Below are 18,742 nucleotides of genomic sequence, written 5' to 3'. Positions count from 1 at the left end.
TCTAAAACTGGTCTCCCAGCAGTGATTCACCTAAGGATAGGTCACATCTTCAGCTGTAACTTCATCTGTTTTCATGGAGGCACTTGGTACTGCTGCATTCATAGAGCATGTGAGAATGTTGGGCTCTTAGTTAGCTGGAAGGTTATCTTACTGCTGGAGAGACTTGATGGCATTAGAATGCACATACATGAACACTGCAACACTTTCCCAGTCTCTGTAATTGTCCTAGTTAGTTAAGCTCTCCCAATCCCTCATTTAATCACTTATGCCCTTCTGGCTCCCTGATAAGGGAGGATGGGGGGTGGGGGTAGTGCTGGTGGTGCTGGTAGTGATGTCGTCATCATCATCCTCATTCCTATCCCCAGGTCCCTTTCCGAAAAGAAAGTTCAGAGACTTTCTTTCCGGCGTTCAAGCCATCTGTGATCTCGCACCCCCTTTCCCTTTAAAGCTGAAGCCCAATTCTGTTTGCTTCAGCCAGAGGAGATACTGTTAGGTGATTTTAAATATACTTGAAGCTTGAGATTTAATTTAAAAGCTATTGTTGAGGTTTGTATGTGGATGGTTTAGTGTCTTGTTGGAAAGGTTTCTAGAGTACAACCCATGGCAAGATGAACTCAGTAAAATGTTACTGGTTCTCCCGGGAGTCCATGTGTCACTCACTGCACCCGGGGGCTTCAGAACATCTAAGGTACCAGGAAGCACGTGGTCTCGGGCTTTCTTATTAGAAACATTAGGTTGACTAATGGTTACGTTGTGCACAAAGCCTCTGTTGTCCTCATAGAGACAGAAGCAATAGCAGAGGGCTGGAGAGATGGCTCAGTGGTTAAGAGCACTGACTGCCCTTCCAGAGGTCCTGAGTTCAAATCCCAGCATACCACGTGGTGGCTCACAACCATCTGTAATGAGAGCTGAGGCCCTCTTCTGGTGTGTCTGAAGACAGCTACAGTGCACTCATATATAATAAATAAACAAATCTTTAAAAGGGGGATGGGGGTGGGATTTAGCTCAGTGGTAGGTCCTAGGTTCGGTCCTCAGCTCCGGGGAGGGGGAAGAAAAAAAAAAAAGAAGCAATAGCAGAATTGTCCCTCTCTTGTACAATGACATTTATATATTCAGTATGCAATTTTCTTCTTAGGATGGATCTTCCCCTGAACTACCAAGTCTTGAGAGAAAAAATAAAAGAAGGAAAATTAAAGGAAAGAAAGGTATGGCTATATAAAGCTACAGAAGAACGTTGTTTTGTTTTTACATTGCTGAGTGTAGAACACGTGGCTTCATACATGCTGGGCGGGTCCTCTACCTTTGTCTCTGATCACAGGAAGTCGCCCTGATAGCACTTCAGCCTTTTTATAATCTGGCGTGATGATGTCTAATCATGGAACACTAGTCGTCTGCCTCACAGTATTCAGTGTTTGTTTTGAGACAGGGTATTTGCTATACAGACTGGCCTCAGGCTTGCAGTAATCCTCATTCCTGCTCCCCGTGCTGGGTTACAAGCTTCTGGCTTCATACCACAAGGCTTGCAAATGTTTTGTTTTGTTTTCATTGAAAAAGCTGCTGGGTGGTGGCTGAGTGGAAAGGCACGAGGCCCCTGGTTCAGTCCTCGCCAGGATGGCCTGAACTGACCTGGGTTGCAATTCTACTTTAGCCTCTGCAAAGCAAGATTGCAAACTTAGGACGCCACACTTGGTTAAAGCATAGTTTATCTCACATTGCTGCCTTATTTTAATGTTTATGTTTGTTTATGTATTTTATGTATGTGAATGCTTAATTTGCCTGTATGCCTGCATGACAAGAGGGCATCAGATCCCATGTGGTTTCTGGGGATTTAACTCAAGATCTCTGGGACAGTAGTCAGCACTCTTAACCACTGAGCCATCTCCCTAACCCCTGTTGCCTGCTTAAAAGCAGAAAAAAGTTTGACTGCTTGCTCCAAGCAACAGTTGTAGCTAAGAAATACATGCTACCTCATAAACCTGAAGGCTAAGTTATGTTGTAGACAATAGAGACTGGGAATCTCTCTGGGATTTTCCAGTTGGAATGAGGTCATTTGGTTAAATATTTGCCCCTCTCACTTTTTTACAGTGTGACCCATGCTAGCCTTGGACTCCAGGTAGTTGTGCCTCTGCATCCCAGGACTGGAATTAGCTTGCGAGCCACCAGTCTAGCTTCACTTTTTGTTTTTGAGGCACCTTGTTTGCTTTTCTAATGTCAGTTGAGGAGTGTGTAGTAGAAAGAACAGGATCTGATTTGGGTCTAGATTTCTGTTCGGTATCAAAGCTTCTTCAGGGAAGCTTTAATAAAGGTAGCTGTGACACCAAGAGCAGAGCAGACGGATGCCTCAGATGTTGGGGTTACATGACACATCAAGAGAAGCATCAGGAGAGAGTTCGGTGGTGGGTGAGGGGGGTGGTGATGGAGGTAACAGAGTAGAAAACCATGGCCTCAGAGGAAAAGTGCAAGGACTGTAAGCCTGAAGTTCGATCTCAGCCAAAGCCCTGTGTGAGGAGTACAGAGACAGCCTGCATGCTAGGACAGAGGTGTCCCTAAAGGCAGGGGGTGGGGTGAGGGGATGACTGTAAGATTCCTGCTGGTTCTTATTTTGATTGTTTTTGAGCTTTGACGTCAGAAAGATCCTTGAGCCTCATTCACATGTGGAGAGAGAAAGACAGGTTTGTACTAAGCACATGTATTTCTGTCTTTGAAGAAAGTGTAACTAAACTGGGCCTTTTGTTTTGTTTTGACAGAGCGTTCTCAGGTTGACCAGCTATTGACTATCTCCTTAAGAGAGGAGGAGCTGAGCAAGTCTCTGCAGTGCATGGACAATAAGCTCCTGCAGGCGCGGGCAGCACTGCAGACAGCCTACGTGGAAGTGCAGAGGCTGCTCATGCTCAAGCAGCAGGTAACTGCTCGGAGTCCTGGGACGCTGAGGAGCTGGGGCGGATTTTAGAATGCTTAGCAGTCTTTTACTTTCAGATAACTGTGGAGATGAGCGCGCTGAGGACCCACAGGATACAGATTTTACAAGGATTACAAGGTATTTAGAGCCTGTCTGATGAACTGTTAAGTTTGTGATTTGTCAGGGCTAAAGCACAAGTCGTGGGAGTGTCATACACTTTCCTGCATGTCTCCATAGTTTCTTTCTGTAAAAGCCAGAGACTTGGATGTCTGGGAAATGTGTGACAGAGCTGTGCTGAGTGGCCCAGGCCTGTAATCTGCACTGCTCAGGAAGCTGACGTGGGAAAGTTGTGAGGTGAAAGTTTATCTGAGTGAGTTCCAGGCCCACCTGCATTTCATAGTGGTGGATTAAAAAGAATCGGGAGTGGAGCTTGGTTGTTGAGTGCTTGCCCTGTATGAGCAAGGCCTGAGGTTTGCTTTACATTGTGGGGTTCCAGTTACAGAAGGAGGAGAAAGAATAACAGAGATTGCTTTGATGAGGAATCAGAAGAACTGAGTTTAAATCTTGGCTTCTGTTAGTAACTATATGACTTAGATAAGTCATTTAAAATTTGACCTTTTTTTTTTTATTTTATTCTTATTTTTTGACAGGGTCTAACTCAGTAGCCCAAGCTGTCCCAGGACTTATATATATAGTCTAGGATGACGTAGCATGCAGTGCAGTCTTCCGTTTTCAAATCTTTGAATGTTAGGATTGCAGGTGTGACCCACCTTGTACTTTGAGAAGTGTAATTGTTATAGCTTGTTCTCTGCGCCCTTGACAGTTGTACTGATTAGACATTTTTGTTTGGACAAGTTGAGAGGGAGGATGCTAACACATTATTAAGTTAATTTTTGTATGTTTTTAATTTTTTGTTGTAGTTTTTTTCAGGGAGGGTCTTCCCTGTAGCCCTGGCTGTTCTGGAACTCACTCTATAGACCAGGCTGGCCTCAAACTCATGGAGATCTGCTTATCTCTGCCTCCTGTGTGCTGGCAGTAAACGCTCTGCCACCATGTCTGGCTAATCTTTTTTTTTTTTTTTTTTTTTTTGGACTAGGACTCATGTAGCCCACATTGCCTAAACTGAGGATTCTGCTTAGAATCCTTATCCTCTAGTTCCCACTTTTTGAGGGCTGTGATTACAGGCGTGAACCACAATGCCCAACTTAAAATTATTTCCTAGTCTTTAAAAATACATATTGGAAACCAGGTATGATGACACATGCCTTTAATCCCAGCACTGGAAAGTGAATTAGATGGAGATCTGTGAGTTCAAGGCCGGCCTGGTCTAAACAGTGAGACAAAAGAAATAAAATCTGGCTAAGAAATAAATGACTTTCCAAATAACATTCTTGCATTTGTTGTGTGTCTGTGTTTTCTGTTCTAGAAACATATGAACCTTCTGAGCACCCAGACCAGACTCCCTGTAGCCTCATAGCACGAGAACACAGGGACAGCCGATCTCAGCCATCTGTTGAGACAGCTCTGCTGCCTGTGCCCTTTTTCCCGGGGTTTCTGGATCCACCTCCTTCCCATGCATCTCTACCATCCTCTGGAACCCCTCTCCAAATAACCACTTGTACTTTCCAAGCCCATGGTACTGCCCCTGATTCATCAATTCAGATTAAACAAGAGCCCATGTCTCCTGAACAAGAGGGGAGTATGAACACTGTGCCACAAGGCTCTGCTTCCAGTGTGTCCAAGGAGTTACTGCAAACTAATAGTAAGTAAGCGTTTCCCCAGAGGCAGTGTAAAGCTAATGAAACAAAGCCACACTTGTCAGCTCAGCACTCGGGAGGCAGAGGCAGGTGGATCTTTAGTTAGAGATCAGGTCTCAGCTTGATCTGCATTGCAAGTTCAGGCCAGCTGTGGCTCTGAGACCTTCTCTCAAAAATAAAATAATTAGTTATTATAGTTAGCTTTTCATTGACAGATACTTCATATAGGACTGTTGTTTCCAAGTACTTCAGAGAGTGTGGGGTTAGAGAGATGGCTCGGCAGTTAAAGGTTTGTCAGCAAGCCTGATCACCTGAGTTTAAACCTTTAGAGTCCACAAGAAGGAAGAGAACCTGGACCCTCATATGCACAGCGGTGCTAAAACATACAGATAAAATAAATGTAAAGTCTTAAAAAACTAATAAAATATTTCAGAGAATTCATTTTTCATTGTTCCCTGATTTTCTCAGAGCTTAATGAGTTGACATCCATTTGAATCTTCTACAGTGCTTCCTTTGTCTCTGACGTGTGGGTAAGCTTGGTCAGCCTGTTTACTCAGGAAGGCCTGTCCTCTCAGTTTCTGAGTGCTTACTGCATTTATACCTCAGATGTAAGCCAGGACTGATAAGAACCCTGAGAAGCAAGTAGCCATGTTGGTCACAGGGTTCTGGTGTTTACTGGTATTAACAGGATCTTGTGTGGGTTGAGAAGTAGCCAGGGATCTTAACACATGCCTGGATTTTTTTAACAGTTGAGGATAACGTCTTATAACTACAAATAATATCACATTAAAAATTCAGTCAGAAAAACTGACAGTCCAAATTAAATGGCTCAGCAGGAAAAAGCTGGCCAAGTAATCCTGGCACCTCATGTTGCTGGATGTGATGGCACAAATCTGCAATCCCAGCACTCCTTGGGGTGGGAGGCCAAGGCAGGAGAATTGCCTGTAAGCTTGCGAGCCAGCTAGCCTGAAATGTGAAGCACAGCGGCAGGATCCACCAGAGAGAGCCTGCCTCAGTGCGGCAGACGGCGAGAACTGACACCCAAAAGTTGTCCTTTGACCTCCACGCTTGCACCAGGGTATGTACACACACATGTACACACTTCACACACACCTGTCACTGTGTGACTCCTTAAGCTAAAGCAGTTGGAAAAACCCCTTCGTTTCTGCTACTCAGGCCCTGTTGTGGTAGGTATTGATTATGTAGATACTAGATCTAGTGTCTGTGATCTGTCCTACTGAAATTTAAGTTAGCTTTATGGGATGCCTGCAGGGATGACAGATGGAGGGAGTGCACACGTCACCAAGCCTGGAGACCTGAATTTGATCCTCAGGATCCATATTGTAGAGAAATTGACTTCTGCAAGTTGTTCTCTGACCTTCACAATTGGCCACGTACACAAAATAAATAAAACATAGTTTAAAAATATTAAATTTATGTAATGATTATATTGACTTCAGATGAGATTATTTAATAGAACTTAAAAGTGTGGATGTATTATTTTGTCCCATGTTTCCTATCTTTTTTAGGGGGGAAGGCTGCTGCAGAGTGCATATTAGGCAAGCCCAGTACTACCACTGAACTACAAACATCCTGAGCTGTATTTCAATGTCTTAAACCATAAGTATATGTTTGTTTACATGTAGACTATATAAAGGACAGTTTACCGTAACCTGACCTTTTCTACTAAATAAGTCATTTTCCTGTATCACTAAAGTGATTCATCTGTGGGAGCTGAGGATAGACTCAGTGGGTCACGTACTCTCATAAGCAGTGAGGACCAGCATCCCTACAGTAAGATGAAAAGCTGAGGTAGAGTCACCCTCTGACCTCCACACGGGTTCCCTGGCACGTGGACATCCAAGCTTATTCCTTGCACTCGCGCACACACATACACAAACACACACACACAGTAAAACCCATAGACCATTAAATATGTGAACATTCAAAATAGAAGAAAAACCAAAAGTCCCTGCTTGCGGAAGTTGATTTTTCTGTTTGATTTCCTGATTCAGGAGTGGCCGGTGATGGCTGTCCAGTTTACCCAGCTATCCCTGCAGTGATAACATCAGAGTCAACAGAAAATTGCCAGGAGCTTAACCAAGATCTGAATTTTTCTGTGGAGCAAGGAGATTCCAGAAGCAGAGAAAACTCTCCTCCTTGCCAGTCTCCTGATCCTCCTGGTGTGAACAAAGGTGAAGGATCAGCCAAAGGCAGCAGTGGATCCGAAGCCTGTAGCAGTTCTTCTCTGAGACTGTCTTTCACTCCCGAAACTCCTGCAGAGAAGGAAACGCAGTCCCCAGCTGACCAGCCTGAGCAACAGGCAGAATCCACACTGACATCTGCTGAAACTAGAGGTAGCAAGAAGAAGAAGAAACTTCGAAAGAAGAAGACACTTCGAGCCACCCATGTTCCCGAGAACAGCGACACGGAACAGGATGTGTTCACCACTAAGCCTGCAAGAAAGGTCAAAACTGGAAAGGCAGCTAAAGGCGGTAAAGTGACAACCTCCACCTGGGGAGACAGCCAAACCTGTCGGGAGCAAGAAACTGCCAGAGATGAGCCAGACAGCGAGTCCTCCCTAGAAGTGCTGGAAGTCCCAAATCCTCAGTTAGAAGTAGTTGCCATTGAGTCTTCTGAATCAGGAGAAGAGAAACCAGACAGCCCATCGAAAAAAGATACCTGGACCGCTGCAGAGCAGAACTCAATAGAACCTTCTCGTTCTGGTTGTGATGAGGTTAGCTCTACCAGTGAGCTTGGCACCCGCTACAGGGATGGCGTTCCTGTGAGGTGAGGTTGGTCACTATCTGGGCAGCGGCCTCACAGCTCTTTTTTCATTTACTCTTTTAAGTAGAATTTTAGAATTTTCTAAATTAAAACATATGTGAAAAGTTATGAATAGGAAAAAATCAAATCTTGGCTATTGGAGTTGGCTCTTTTTTCTTTTGTTATTGTTTTGGTTTATTTGCTTCTTTGCTTTTTCTTTTTATCTTTTAAATTTCAAACATTTCAGGTAGAAAAACTGATTCTTTTGATTTAGAAAATTTTTAGTTTTGCCATCTGTCCTAATCTCCCAGATGCCAAGAAATTGTTGGTGTTGTTTTTCAGTGTGGCAGAAACTCAGACGGTGATCTCCTCCATCAAAGCATCCAAGAACTCTTCAGGTAATTGTGTTCTAAGCAGCCACAGGGAAAGGGGGTTTTAGAATTTAGTAAGTCAAGTTGGTTTAAATATATTCATGGAACAGGAAATAAAGTGAGAACTTGCACCAAGAGTGCTGCCTGGCTCAGCACCGCGTATGTAGTCCTGGACTTGGCACACTGCACGCCCATCCCGCTCAGCCGGCTCCCTTTTCTGACTTCATTAGTTCTAACGTTTTTTGTTTTGTTTCGGTGGAATCTTCCCAATGGAGAACTTTGAAAAGTGTGACTCTCTGCTTGGGAATTAGAATCAAAGAGGACTGTCCAGTGATGTGATTCAGCCCCTCTATGTGGTTGTGGAGGTTTTGACAGACTGCAGCAGACGTCTCTGAAACCTGTTTGTTTTCCAGAAATATCTTCAGAGCCAGGAGATGATGATGAGCCTACAGAAGGAAGCTTCGAAGGACACCAGGCCGCAGTGAATGCAATTCAGATATTTGGGAACTCACTGTACACTTGCTCAGCAGACACAACTGTCCGAGTTTACAACCTGGTGGTGAGCGTGGTGCCCCGTTCCTTCAGCAGCAGGTCTAATGTCGTCTGTAACTTACATGGTCGGAGCACTCTGGCTCTCCTAGAGGTTCAGCTGATCCTAGATGTGGTGGATCCTCCAGTCAGCTGGGACAGTAGGCTTCTTTTCTCAGCTCTGCCTTCTTCATTACATTTTCCTAAAATGTGTTTCTGAGAGGAACCTTCAGGATCTCTTCCCCTCTCCATTAGGAAAAGTCCTGCAGTTTATTCTCTGAGCCAGCATCCAGTCAGCCCCCCCAGCCTTGAAGTTAGTGCTCAGTCACACAGCTGCTGCACAATAGAGGAAGCAGGAAATGATTATCGCAGCGCGTCTGAGTAAGAATTTTTCTCTGGTGATTATAGAGTACAGGTTCTTACAGGAGTAGTCCCTTCCCATGCTTCCCCTCAGTCTAAGTGATGCCCATCATGCTTCAGAAAACACTTTCAAGATTTGAAGTGATTTCCACAATGATAAGCAGGACACTTTAGGAATACTTGCATGCTTTCTGAACCAACACCGTAAAGGTGTGAAGACTTGAAAGTTAGATGATGAACAGGGGTGTTTTCCAGTAGACAACAGGTTTGTGATCTGGGGCCATGACCTCAGGAAGAAAGCAGTGGCATATGGAAGTGTGAGCAGATGCTCTACAGGAGTGGGACTGGGTGTGGTGGCTATGCCTGTAGTCCTATCACTTGGGAGATGGAGGTAGGGGCAGGAGGACCTGGAGTGCAAAGCCAGCCTCTGGTACAAAGGCTTAGAAAGCACTTACATGAAACTGTCTTGATAAATTAATTAATTGATCTAGTAAATCAGATCTAATTTTTAAGTTGTGAGATCTATATGTGGATGTATATATGTACATTGTAAATAGATTTGGTATGTGCACAGATGGAGCATGTAAGATAGTTCTCAGGAAAGCATTCCTATGCCACTAGGACCAGTGATAGCATCTGACATTTTAAATTGTGTATTCTTTTTTTTTTTTTTTTTTATTCTTTTTTTTTTTTTTTGGAGCTGGGGCCCAAACCCAGGGCCTTGCGCTTGCTAGGCAAGTGCTCTACCACTGAGCCAAATCCCCAACCCCTAAATTGTGTATTCTTATAAGCTAGTAGTCAAATGTGTAACTGCTCTGGGTAGGCAGCTGCAGTTTAGACTTTCTAGGTCTCTTGGCCCATGTATTAGAAAAACCTAAGCATTAGGTGACGTTCTCTCTTGCCTCATGGTATTTTTGAGTGTGGCTTCGTAAATGTATAGTTGTAGTTATATCACTGTACATGACTTTGCTTGGCATTTAGTGAACGACAAATATTTACTAAGCATGCGTTGTGTACCAGGTAGCCTATCTGGGTAAATACAGCACTGGACTAGAAGTTGTAGCATTTTTTCATTAGAAAAAGGCATTATCTGTATTAGATACCCTTCTTTTGCTCTATTGGAGACAACACCACAACCGGGCATCTTCTAGAACGAACGAAGTGTTTATTTAGGCTTACAGTTCCTGAGGGTTGTAGTCTGTAATGATGGGAACTGCGTGGCTGGCTACAGGCATGGTGGCAGCATTAGGAAGCTCCCATCTTGACCCTCAGGAATGGAACAGAGTAAACTGGGAATGCTGTAAATCCTAAACTCTCAAAGCCTGCCCCTGCTGACAAACTTTGTCCACCAAGGCTGCATCACCAACTGGTGATAGAGTATGCAAATACCCACGCCCTTGGTCGACATTTCTAATGCAAACATATCTTCTCAATCCTCTGAGTACCAATCTGACCTGTGCTTCACCTTAGAGTCGGAAGTGTGTTGGTGTCTTTGAGGGACACATTTCCAAAGTGAACTGCCTTCTTGTCACTCACACCTCTGGGAAGAATTCTGTCCTCTACACAGGTTCCAGCGACCACACCATCCGCTGCTACAATGTTAAGGTTAGTGGTTCTAGAGAAATCACAATGGTACTAACCCTTTGGCTGCATTTACTGTTGTCCTACTGTTTGACTTTCTCATTTTTCCTTCAGGCCATATCTTAGCATGCAGATACCATCCTGGGTAGATAGGAGATTTAGCATAAATCACATTTTCCCTTTCTTCATCAGTATCAGTATACCCCCTTGGTCTTAGTTTGCCAGAATTAATCCTAGTTACAACATTTTAATTATTTATCTACTTACTTTGTATATGTATGTGTGTGTGTGTGTTTATATACATGTGTGCAGAGGTCAGAGGAGTGTTTTTTCTCTTTCAGACTTGGCTTGGCCACAGGCACCTTTACCAGCCTAGCCATCCCACTGGCCCCTGTTACCAGCCTAGCCATCCCACAGGCCCCTTTACCAGCCTAGCCATCCCACAGGCACCTTTACCAGCCTAGCCATCCCACAGACCCCTGTTACCAGCCTAGCCATCCCACAGGCCCCTTTACCAGCCTAGCCATCCCACTGGCCCCTGTTACCAGCCTAGCCATCCCACTGGCCCCTGTTATCAGCCTAGCCATCCCACTGGCCCCTGTTACCAGCCTAGCCATCCCACTGGCCCCTGTTACCAGCCTAGCCATCCCATAGGCCCCTTTACCAGCCTAGCCATCCCACTGGCCCCTGTTACCAGCCTAGCCATCCCACAGGCCCCTGTTACCAGCCTAGCCATCCCACAGGCCCCTTTACCGGCCTAGCCATCCCACAGGCACCTTTACCAGCCTAGCCATCCCACAGGCACCTTTACCAGCCTAGCCACCACACAGGCCCCTGTTAATTTCTTTAAAGTTAAATTTTAGGGCAGCCGGGAAAATGAGTTGATTGGTAAAGTTCTTGCCTTAAATGCCTTCTAGTCCCAGAGCCCACTTTAAAAAAGCAGACCATGGGGCCCCAGGATGGCTCAGCAGAGAAAGGCTCTTGCTGTCAAGCGTGTTAACCACAGTTGAGATCCATTCGATCCACATCACGGTGGAAGAAAGAAAGCAGCAGGGTGTCCTCTGGCCTCCACACCAGTCAGTGTCTTATGTGTCCATCAAGCAGCACGTGTCCAGGCTGGCATCAAGTTACCTACATAGAATTTCTGATTCTCCTGCTTCTACCTCCCAAATACTGAGAAACAGGCATAGGCCACCACACCCTGTTTGTGATGTGCTGCGGACTGAACCCAGGGCCCCATGCCTGCTAGCTACAACTCCAGCCTGCCAGGGGCATCTTTATCTAAAGATAAAGATTAAAAAGCTTAAGATGTAAATAAGTAAATACATAAATAAATATTAGCCCTTTAAAGAATTCATGTTTTTAATTAGAAATACCAGTATCGTTAGAGTTTTTTATTTTTTTGATAGTACCACACCCTATGATCTTGGCCTTACACTTAAAAGTGTTTCGAGGAACAATTGTTCACACCTCTCATTGCCACTCCCCTCTGTTAGTAAGGAATTGTTTCGTTTTGTTTTTTCAGACCCGAGAATGTATGGAACAGTTACAGCTGGAAGACCGGGTTCTCTGCCTTCATAATAGATGGCGGACCCTCTATGCTGGTCTAGCAAATGGCACTGTGGTCACGTTCAACATAAAGGTTAGTGGTTGGGGAAGCAGGCTGAATCTCCCTGCCCTTTGTAAGTAGACCGGCTTTCTCTGGTAGGAAACAGCAAGAAGTCATTTCGCTCTCTGAGGAAACAACAGAACTAGCCTTTATTCAAAAACCACTACTTTTCAGTGCAAGTGAGATCAGTCCTCTGTTGAGTCAGCTCAGACTCACGTGTGCTAGGACAACCAAAGTGCAGTCCTACTAAATTAAACCAAGCCTGGGTATTTGGGCCAAATAATGAGTCATACGTTAAGCCAGTCCGTCTGATTTAAGAATGACACCATGGAAAGTGAATGCGAGTTCCCTGATGTATGGCACTTATGTAGCTGGAGCTGCTCTGTGAGGTGAAGTCATTCTGAGGTTTCTTTAACAGCCTCGTTCTTTTCCAACTCATGTGGTGAGCAAACTTCTCCCTTTGCTGGGCCCCAGAGTTTCCTAGTTTATGTTGCTATGTTATAAAATGCCCAATCAAAATCAACTCAAAAAAGTTTATTTGGCTGAAGGCAACACAAGAACTGGAAGCAGCCAGTCATATCCACAGCCAAGAAGAGAAGGAAGTGAACACACGCATGCAGGCTTTCTGTATTTGGCTCCCTCACTGCACTTAAACGGGCAGCATCTAAACCTAGGGAGTGCTGCACCGGCAGTGGGTGGTTCACGTCCTCCCCACTTAGTGCATTCAGGACAGTCTCTCATTACCCACAATGCAACCTGACAGACCTCACTGAGACTCTCTTCCCAGGCAATCCTAGGTTGTGTCTAGTTGATAATGAAAATTGCATTATACAGAGTTCGGTTACAGAGTTCCTGGTGGCTGGATATGAGAGTAGTAAGCTTGTGCCCCAGGAGACTTGATCTCGCTTCTGTTTAGGAAGAAGGTAAGCGTGCATTGACAAACTTGGGTAGGACTTACTGGTAGAATCAGGGACACCTTGTGGGAATGCTTTGTGGCAGCTGACATGAAGGACGGGCTGAGGAAAAGGGAGTGGGAGCACTATCCATGGAGGCAGGGTTCCCAAGTGTGACTGGTGTGTAGCTCCACACCTCGTCATTGCCAGGGCTCCTCTGCTGTGGCACTGACTAGCACTGTGTAAGGAATATGATGTTTGGGCCTTTTGGAAACTTTTCAAATGACATTTGAAGACTCTAGTAATAAGTGATTTGGTCCATTGTTATTGTGACAAGTGCAGATTTTTTTAATTGAAGTGCCAGTCTCCTGATCAGATTGAATTAAGCAATAGGAATAAAGACAAAAGGGCAAATTAAAATTCTATTTACAAGGCAAAAGCTTAATAGTTATAAGATATATTTCTCTTGTACAGGTTTTGTTGTTAGAGATTGACATTACAAAGGGAGAGTTTGATTGATCAGGCAGAAAAGGTTTTAGATGGTTGAAAGTCAAGAAGTAGAGGGCAGCTTTGCAAATGGTTGTGTGCATGAGATTTGCACATGAGGACTGGCTCTTTTTGGCCCATGTTCTAGCATGCAGAATATAGTGCTCAGGCGAGATAGTCTCCCTCTGTCCCTCACTGCACACTGAACTCCAGACAGCTCTTAGCATGTCAGGATGGCTTGACGTCATTGCTTACGTGCAAGCTGCTGCTTTCTGCTTAGTTTCTGGGAGTTTTACTTCATGTATGTACCCAACGTATCTTTTTAAAAAATGAAGCTTTATGAGCAAGATTGGCAAGCAGGGGAGAAGAGATAGGGGAGAGAGGCATGCATGAAGTGTGAGGTAGAACACGTGTTTTAGAATCTGTGGTGTAAACATGCCGTTCTGATAGGAAGACTGCTGTCTTCTGTTAAAACACCTCATAAGACAGACATCTGGGGGTGAGGGTATGGCAGAAGAGCAAAGTAACACAAACGTGGAAAATTTAAGTTTACTTGTTTTGTTTTAGATTAATTTATCTTATTTTATGTGTAAGAGTGTTTTGCCTGCATATGTCTGTGCACCACATGCCCACAGAGGTCAGTCAGGTCTTTCCCGAGAGGTTGGAATCTTCATTACACTGGAGAGAGGGCTGGTGATTAAGAGGATCAGATTTCTGTTCCTAGCCCTCACATCATGCTGCTCACAATGCTAGTAACTCCAGATCCAGGGGAGCCAGTACCCTCATATAGCCTCCGCTGGGACCTGAATACATGTGCACACACACAGGCATACAATAAATAAAAATAAATTAAAATTGTTTAAGAACATAGTCACTTCTCAGCAGAGATAGTTTGAAATGTCATGAGATTATATAGCAAATTCTTTGGAGGGACAAAACACAATGGGAACATAGGCATGGTGGTTTATGCCTGTAATTCGAGCAGTATGAAGGCTGAGACAGGAGAATTTATGCGTTTGAGAGTAGTCTGGGCTGGCTACCTAGTTCAAGGCTCAGCTGAGCTGCATAGCAAGCAAAGGAAAGAAAAATAACAGTGGAGGAGTCCCAAGTCTGGCAGAGACTACGCTGGAGTCGGGTGTTGTTAGGGTCAGTACAGTTCAGCTCAAGGATAGAAAAGAATTTGCTGTGTGGGTTTGCCCTACTAGATCAGGGGAGGGGAGGTCATAAGTAGCAAAGAAGATTGGAGCTGTCATGCAAGGGTTTGGAACATTGGGGATTTGGGGTGGGCAGTAGATGGGAGGGTTTATATAGCAGTTTGAGTTAGCTGTTTTTGGCATTTTTTGGTAAGTTGCTTTTATGGAATGGTTGGTTGGTTTTCAGAACAACAAGCGACAGGAAATCTTTGAATGCCATGGCCCTCGGGCAGTCAGCTGCCTCGCCACAGCTCAGGAAGGTGCTCGAAAACTGCTGGTTGTAGGATCTTACGACTGCACCATTAGTGTTCGCGATGCCCGAAACGGATTGCTGCTCAGAACCCTGGAGGGCCACAGCAAGACTGTTCTCTGCATGAAGGTGAGTGAATGGGTGGTGGGCGTGAACAGCATTTCTGCTGCTCTGCAGTGTTGTTAGAACATGGCTTCATCCTGTAGAGCACAGTCGAGGGGATTATAGTCCTTTGTGCCTGGTTCACAAAGTGAACAACCATTTTTAATAACGCTGGCAAGAAGCAAATGTATTTTACTGTAGTGTGGCCACACTCCGTGCCCTTCTAGGGTAGTTCATAGTTGTCCTGTGTAGGTCATGAACCTAGCAATGCCCTGGCAAGCTCATCAGTGCCTGGTGGTAAGGCACGCATTTTCAGTTAGAAAATGTGTCTGGGAAACATTATTTTATGCAGTTTGTGTTCATCTTAAAATAGGTAGGAAATTCACAACCACCAGTATGCTTTACAAGTTAGAGAGGAGACAGAACTTACACAGAAGTTAATCTATTGCCTGTTTCTCTTTAAGGTGGTGAACGACCTCGTGTTCAGTGGCTCCAGTGACCAGTCGGTGCATGCTCACAACATTCATGTAAGCTGTGTCGCTGAGGGGACGGAAGTTTTAGATGAGAGTCTAAAGCTTGGAGGCTTCCTCAGCCCTGGGTCTTTTACATCTGACCCATTGTCTAGGGAAGCCCATGTGCATGCGTGTGCTCTTCGGTGATCTCAAACCCGGAATCAGGAAGACTTGGGGTTTTGGAAGGTTTCATTTGAAGGCCTCTTTTGAACTCGGGGCTCTTAGTGTTTAAAGTACATAAACAGACATAAACGGTTGAGAGCCTGCCCTCGATCTCAGAGAAGAGTAGCTCTTCCTGATCTCTAGCTGGCATTGGGCCATCATGACATGTTACTTGGGACCAGTGAAATGGTTGATAGAGTGCGGCTTGGCGATTGTTTCTTATTTCAGATTGTTTCTTTGTATGTTGCATTTGTATATATAAAATAAATATCTTGAGTATAAATACAAAAGTTCTTTCATATATATAGCCTGAAGGTAATTTTGTTTTTAATGTGTTTTTTAAGTTTTGACTATGACCTGACACATGGGTGAGGCATAGGACTTTGACCTGTGATTGATGTCTGCTCTAAAGCTGTAGATTTTAGAGCATTTCTGATACTTGGATCAGGAATACTCATACTTCAAAAACAGGAGATTGTGGATGGCTCAGCAGGTAAAGGCGCTTACCACAAAACCTGACAAGATATGTTCGGTCCCCTTGACCCATATGGTAGAAGGCGAGAACTGGCTCTCCTAAGCTGTTCTCTGACCTCCAGTGTGTGGCCTGTGTGCCTGAACAGAAACACAAAGTCAGAAATGTGGTTTTTCCAGTTTTGTTTTCTTGAGACACAGTTTCTCTGTGTAGCCCTGGCTGTCCTTGAAACTCTGTCTGTAGACTGTCTTGGAACTCAGATCCATCCTCCTGCCTCTGCTTCCCCAGTGCTGGGATCAAAGGCATGGTCCGCCACTACCTGGCTTGTCAATAAATGTTAAAGTCTGAGGGTTTGTGTAATGTTTCTGTAGCTGACGTCCTTGAGAGTAAAAACATGAGCTGTTAGCATTAGAACAGCCGCATTATTTACCTCGGAATTTTCCCTTAGAACTTTACAATCAGAAAATGCAACTAGAATCCTAAGAACCAGTCTAATGAGTGTCTCTCTTCTGATACAGACTGGTGAGCTCGTGCGCATCTATAAAGGCCACAACCACGCAGTGACTGTGGTGAATATTCTGGGGAAAGTGATGGTGACGGCTTGCCTGGACAAGTTTGTTCGTGTCTATGAGTTACAGGTAGGATGAGGTCCACATACTGTATATGACGCTTAGTGCTGGTGTGAGGTTGGATTGGCGCCTGAGTCCACACTTTCAGAAGCCTTCTAAAATGGTTAGGAAGCAGCCAGGCCAAGGACGGCACTCAGAAACCACTCTGAGATACTTGATCAGGCTCCTGGTTGTCAAAACTAGTATTTTTGTATTTATTGCCTGCCTTTTATGGGTGGTGGGGTGGATAGGTGAGCAGGGATTGAGACAGGGTTGTGTAGCCCTATGTAGCTAAGGATATCTCTGAACTCCTGACCCCGAGTGCTGAACTTAGTGTCATCATTGACACGACTTACAGGCTTTGTGGAGAGCATCGGTAGCCTTTTAAAGCCTGTCCAGTCCTCCTTACAATGGTTTCAGGTTTGAGACTTTGGTTGTAAAGACATTGGTGATAATGTATAATTTATCAAGTCCTCCCGCTGACTTAATTCTCTGATTTTTTTTCCTTCTGCTTAAGTCCCATGATCGACTGCAAGTTTATGGAGGGCACAAAGACATGATTATGTGTATGACCATCCATAAAAGTGTGGTGGGTATCTCTTGTTTTGTCAAATCTTTGCCTTTATGTTTACTTAAAACTCCATATGCTGCTGATAATGCGTCTACTAAGTGACATCTTTTTTTTTTTTTTTTCCCGGAGCTGGGGACTGAACCCAGGGCCTTGTGCTTGCTATACTAAGTGACATCTTAACAGTTTGATTGTAATGTGCCCCATTACTGAGTGTCCTGCTTCTTGTCATAAGGAGTGACCCAGCAGTGTTGCTGAGCATTGTTTCCATCAATAGCTAAAATGAGTGCAGCGAAATCCGTTACCACTGCTAAGTGGGAGGTACAATTAGATGCTTAAAAAAACAAAACCAAAAAACACTGCTCTTGCAGACATGCTGTGAACAGGACACTGGAAACAGAGTCAGCAGGATTTTTGGCCAGTGTAGCACAGTTACAGGCAACTCACCTAACCCTGCTTAACTAACCTTCTTACTTGTTTTTAGATAAGGTTTTACTGTGTGGCCTTGTTAGGCCTAGAACTCATTGTGTAGACTAAGGCTAGCTTCAAACTCAACCTAGAGATGAGCCTGCCTCTGCCTCCTCAGTGCTGGACTTTAAGTGCCATCACACCTGGCTCCCTGCTTAACTTAGGGTTTTTAATCGTGAGGCTGAACCAGGATGGATGTTTTCAAGATCTTGAGTAGTAAAACCCTTTCTTGGCAATGCATACAAGACTCTCAGTTTGTTAGCAGTACAGTCCCAGTGCAGAATGAGTAGGAACCTTGAAGCCTGCCATCATTGCTGTGGGCCACAGGTGAAGGATGGCCCTCTGAGGGATTTTGACGGGTCTTATATTTAAATTATTACATTAAATTTTTATGTTTATTTAAATTTCTGTGAAGAATTTTTTATAGCTGTTTTCTTCATGCATATTTAGTCTGATATCCTAAATAAACCTCTTTCTCCAGATTTACACTGGCTGTTATGATGGCAGCATCCAGGCTGTGAGGCTGAATCTGATGCAGAATTACCGCTGTTGGGTAAGAGTGGGACAGTTGTCACCAGCATTGAGGGTTGCTCGGCCCTGGGCTGGATAGTAGATCTTGATCATCAATGTAGTGTGTACTTCAGGATTGGCCTTACGCCTGTTCTTTTACTTTGTGACAGACAAGCTTCATATTGGAAGAATACACAGAATGCTTTTTGGCTTCTTATTGAAAAATCTCTCGTTAGATATAAGATATGTCAGTTGTGTCTTCTCACTTTGTCCCCTAGTTGCTTTGTTTTGAGGACTTGGGATTGTTTTGTCTTGTTCGCAGTACTAAGGGTTAACCTTCAGAGGTTGATTGACAGCCTTGCTTCAGTGGTCCTTTGTCACTGACATCTCTCCCCTCCCAGGCGGTCTCTGTTTGGTTATTAAGTTGGTACGAGAATAGTGGGGCTTATTCTTGTAGCCTCTTCCGTCCGAACACCCTTCTCTGGTATTTCAAGTACTCAAGGTTTGACTTATATTCTTGCTGGTTTCCGATGAATAGACAAAGAAAAACTTGCAATTTTAAATTTGCAGTCTTGTCTTAGTCTATGGGGCTAAATTGTGTGGTTTTAAAGAACAGAAGCTAAAATTAGCCCATGAAAAACTCAAGC

The 18,742-nt window shown here is 44.3% G+C and overlaps 1 protein-coding gene across 1 annotated transcript in view; it reads left to right on the top strand.

The window, feature by feature from the left end:
* The window catches only part of Znf106 (zinc finger protein 106), a 50,579-nt gene that overhangs the window by 26,443 nt on the left and 5,394 nt on the right, over window positions 1-18,742 (top strand). Inside the window, exons 7-20 of the mRNA XM_032904014.1 lie at window positions 1,136-1,205; window positions 2,748-2,902; window positions 2,977-3,037; window positions 4,326-4,661; window positions 6,672-7,446; window positions 7,765-7,820; window positions 8,207-8,352; window positions 10,152-10,286; window positions 11,788-11,904; window positions 14,631-14,822; window positions 15,260-15,322; window positions 16,460-16,579; window positions 17,067-17,138; window positions 18,067-18,138. Coding sequence (XP_032759905.1) covers window positions 1,136-1,205; window positions 2,748-2,902; window positions 2,977-3,037; window positions 4,326-4,661; window positions 6,672-7,446; window positions 7,765-7,820; window positions 8,207-8,352; window positions 10,152-10,286; window positions 11,788-11,904; window positions 14,631-14,822; window positions 15,260-15,322; window positions 16,460-16,579; window positions 17,067-17,138; window positions 18,067-18,138 — 2,370 coding nt within the window. The remainder of the gene's footprint in view (window positions 1-1,135; window positions 1,206-2,747; window positions 2,903-2,976; window positions 3,038-4,325; window positions 4,662-6,671; window positions 7,447-7,764; window positions 7,821-8,206; window positions 8,353-10,151; window positions 10,287-11,787; window positions 11,905-14,630; window positions 14,823-15,259; window positions 15,323-16,459; window positions 16,580-17,066; window positions 17,139-18,066; window positions 18,139-18,742) is intronic.

Source organism: Rattus rattus, chromosome 5 (genome assembly GCF_011064425.1).
Source record: "Rattus rattus isolate New Zealand chromosome 5, Rrattus_CSIRO_v1, whole genome shotgun sequence".
In the NCBI taxonomy this organism is placed as follows: domain Eukaryota; kingdom Metazoa; phylum Chordata; class Mammalia; order Rodentia; family Muridae; genus Rattus; species Rattus rattus.
Note: the sequence above shows the minus strand (reverse complement) of the source record. Positions and strands in the feature narration are given on the sequence as shown.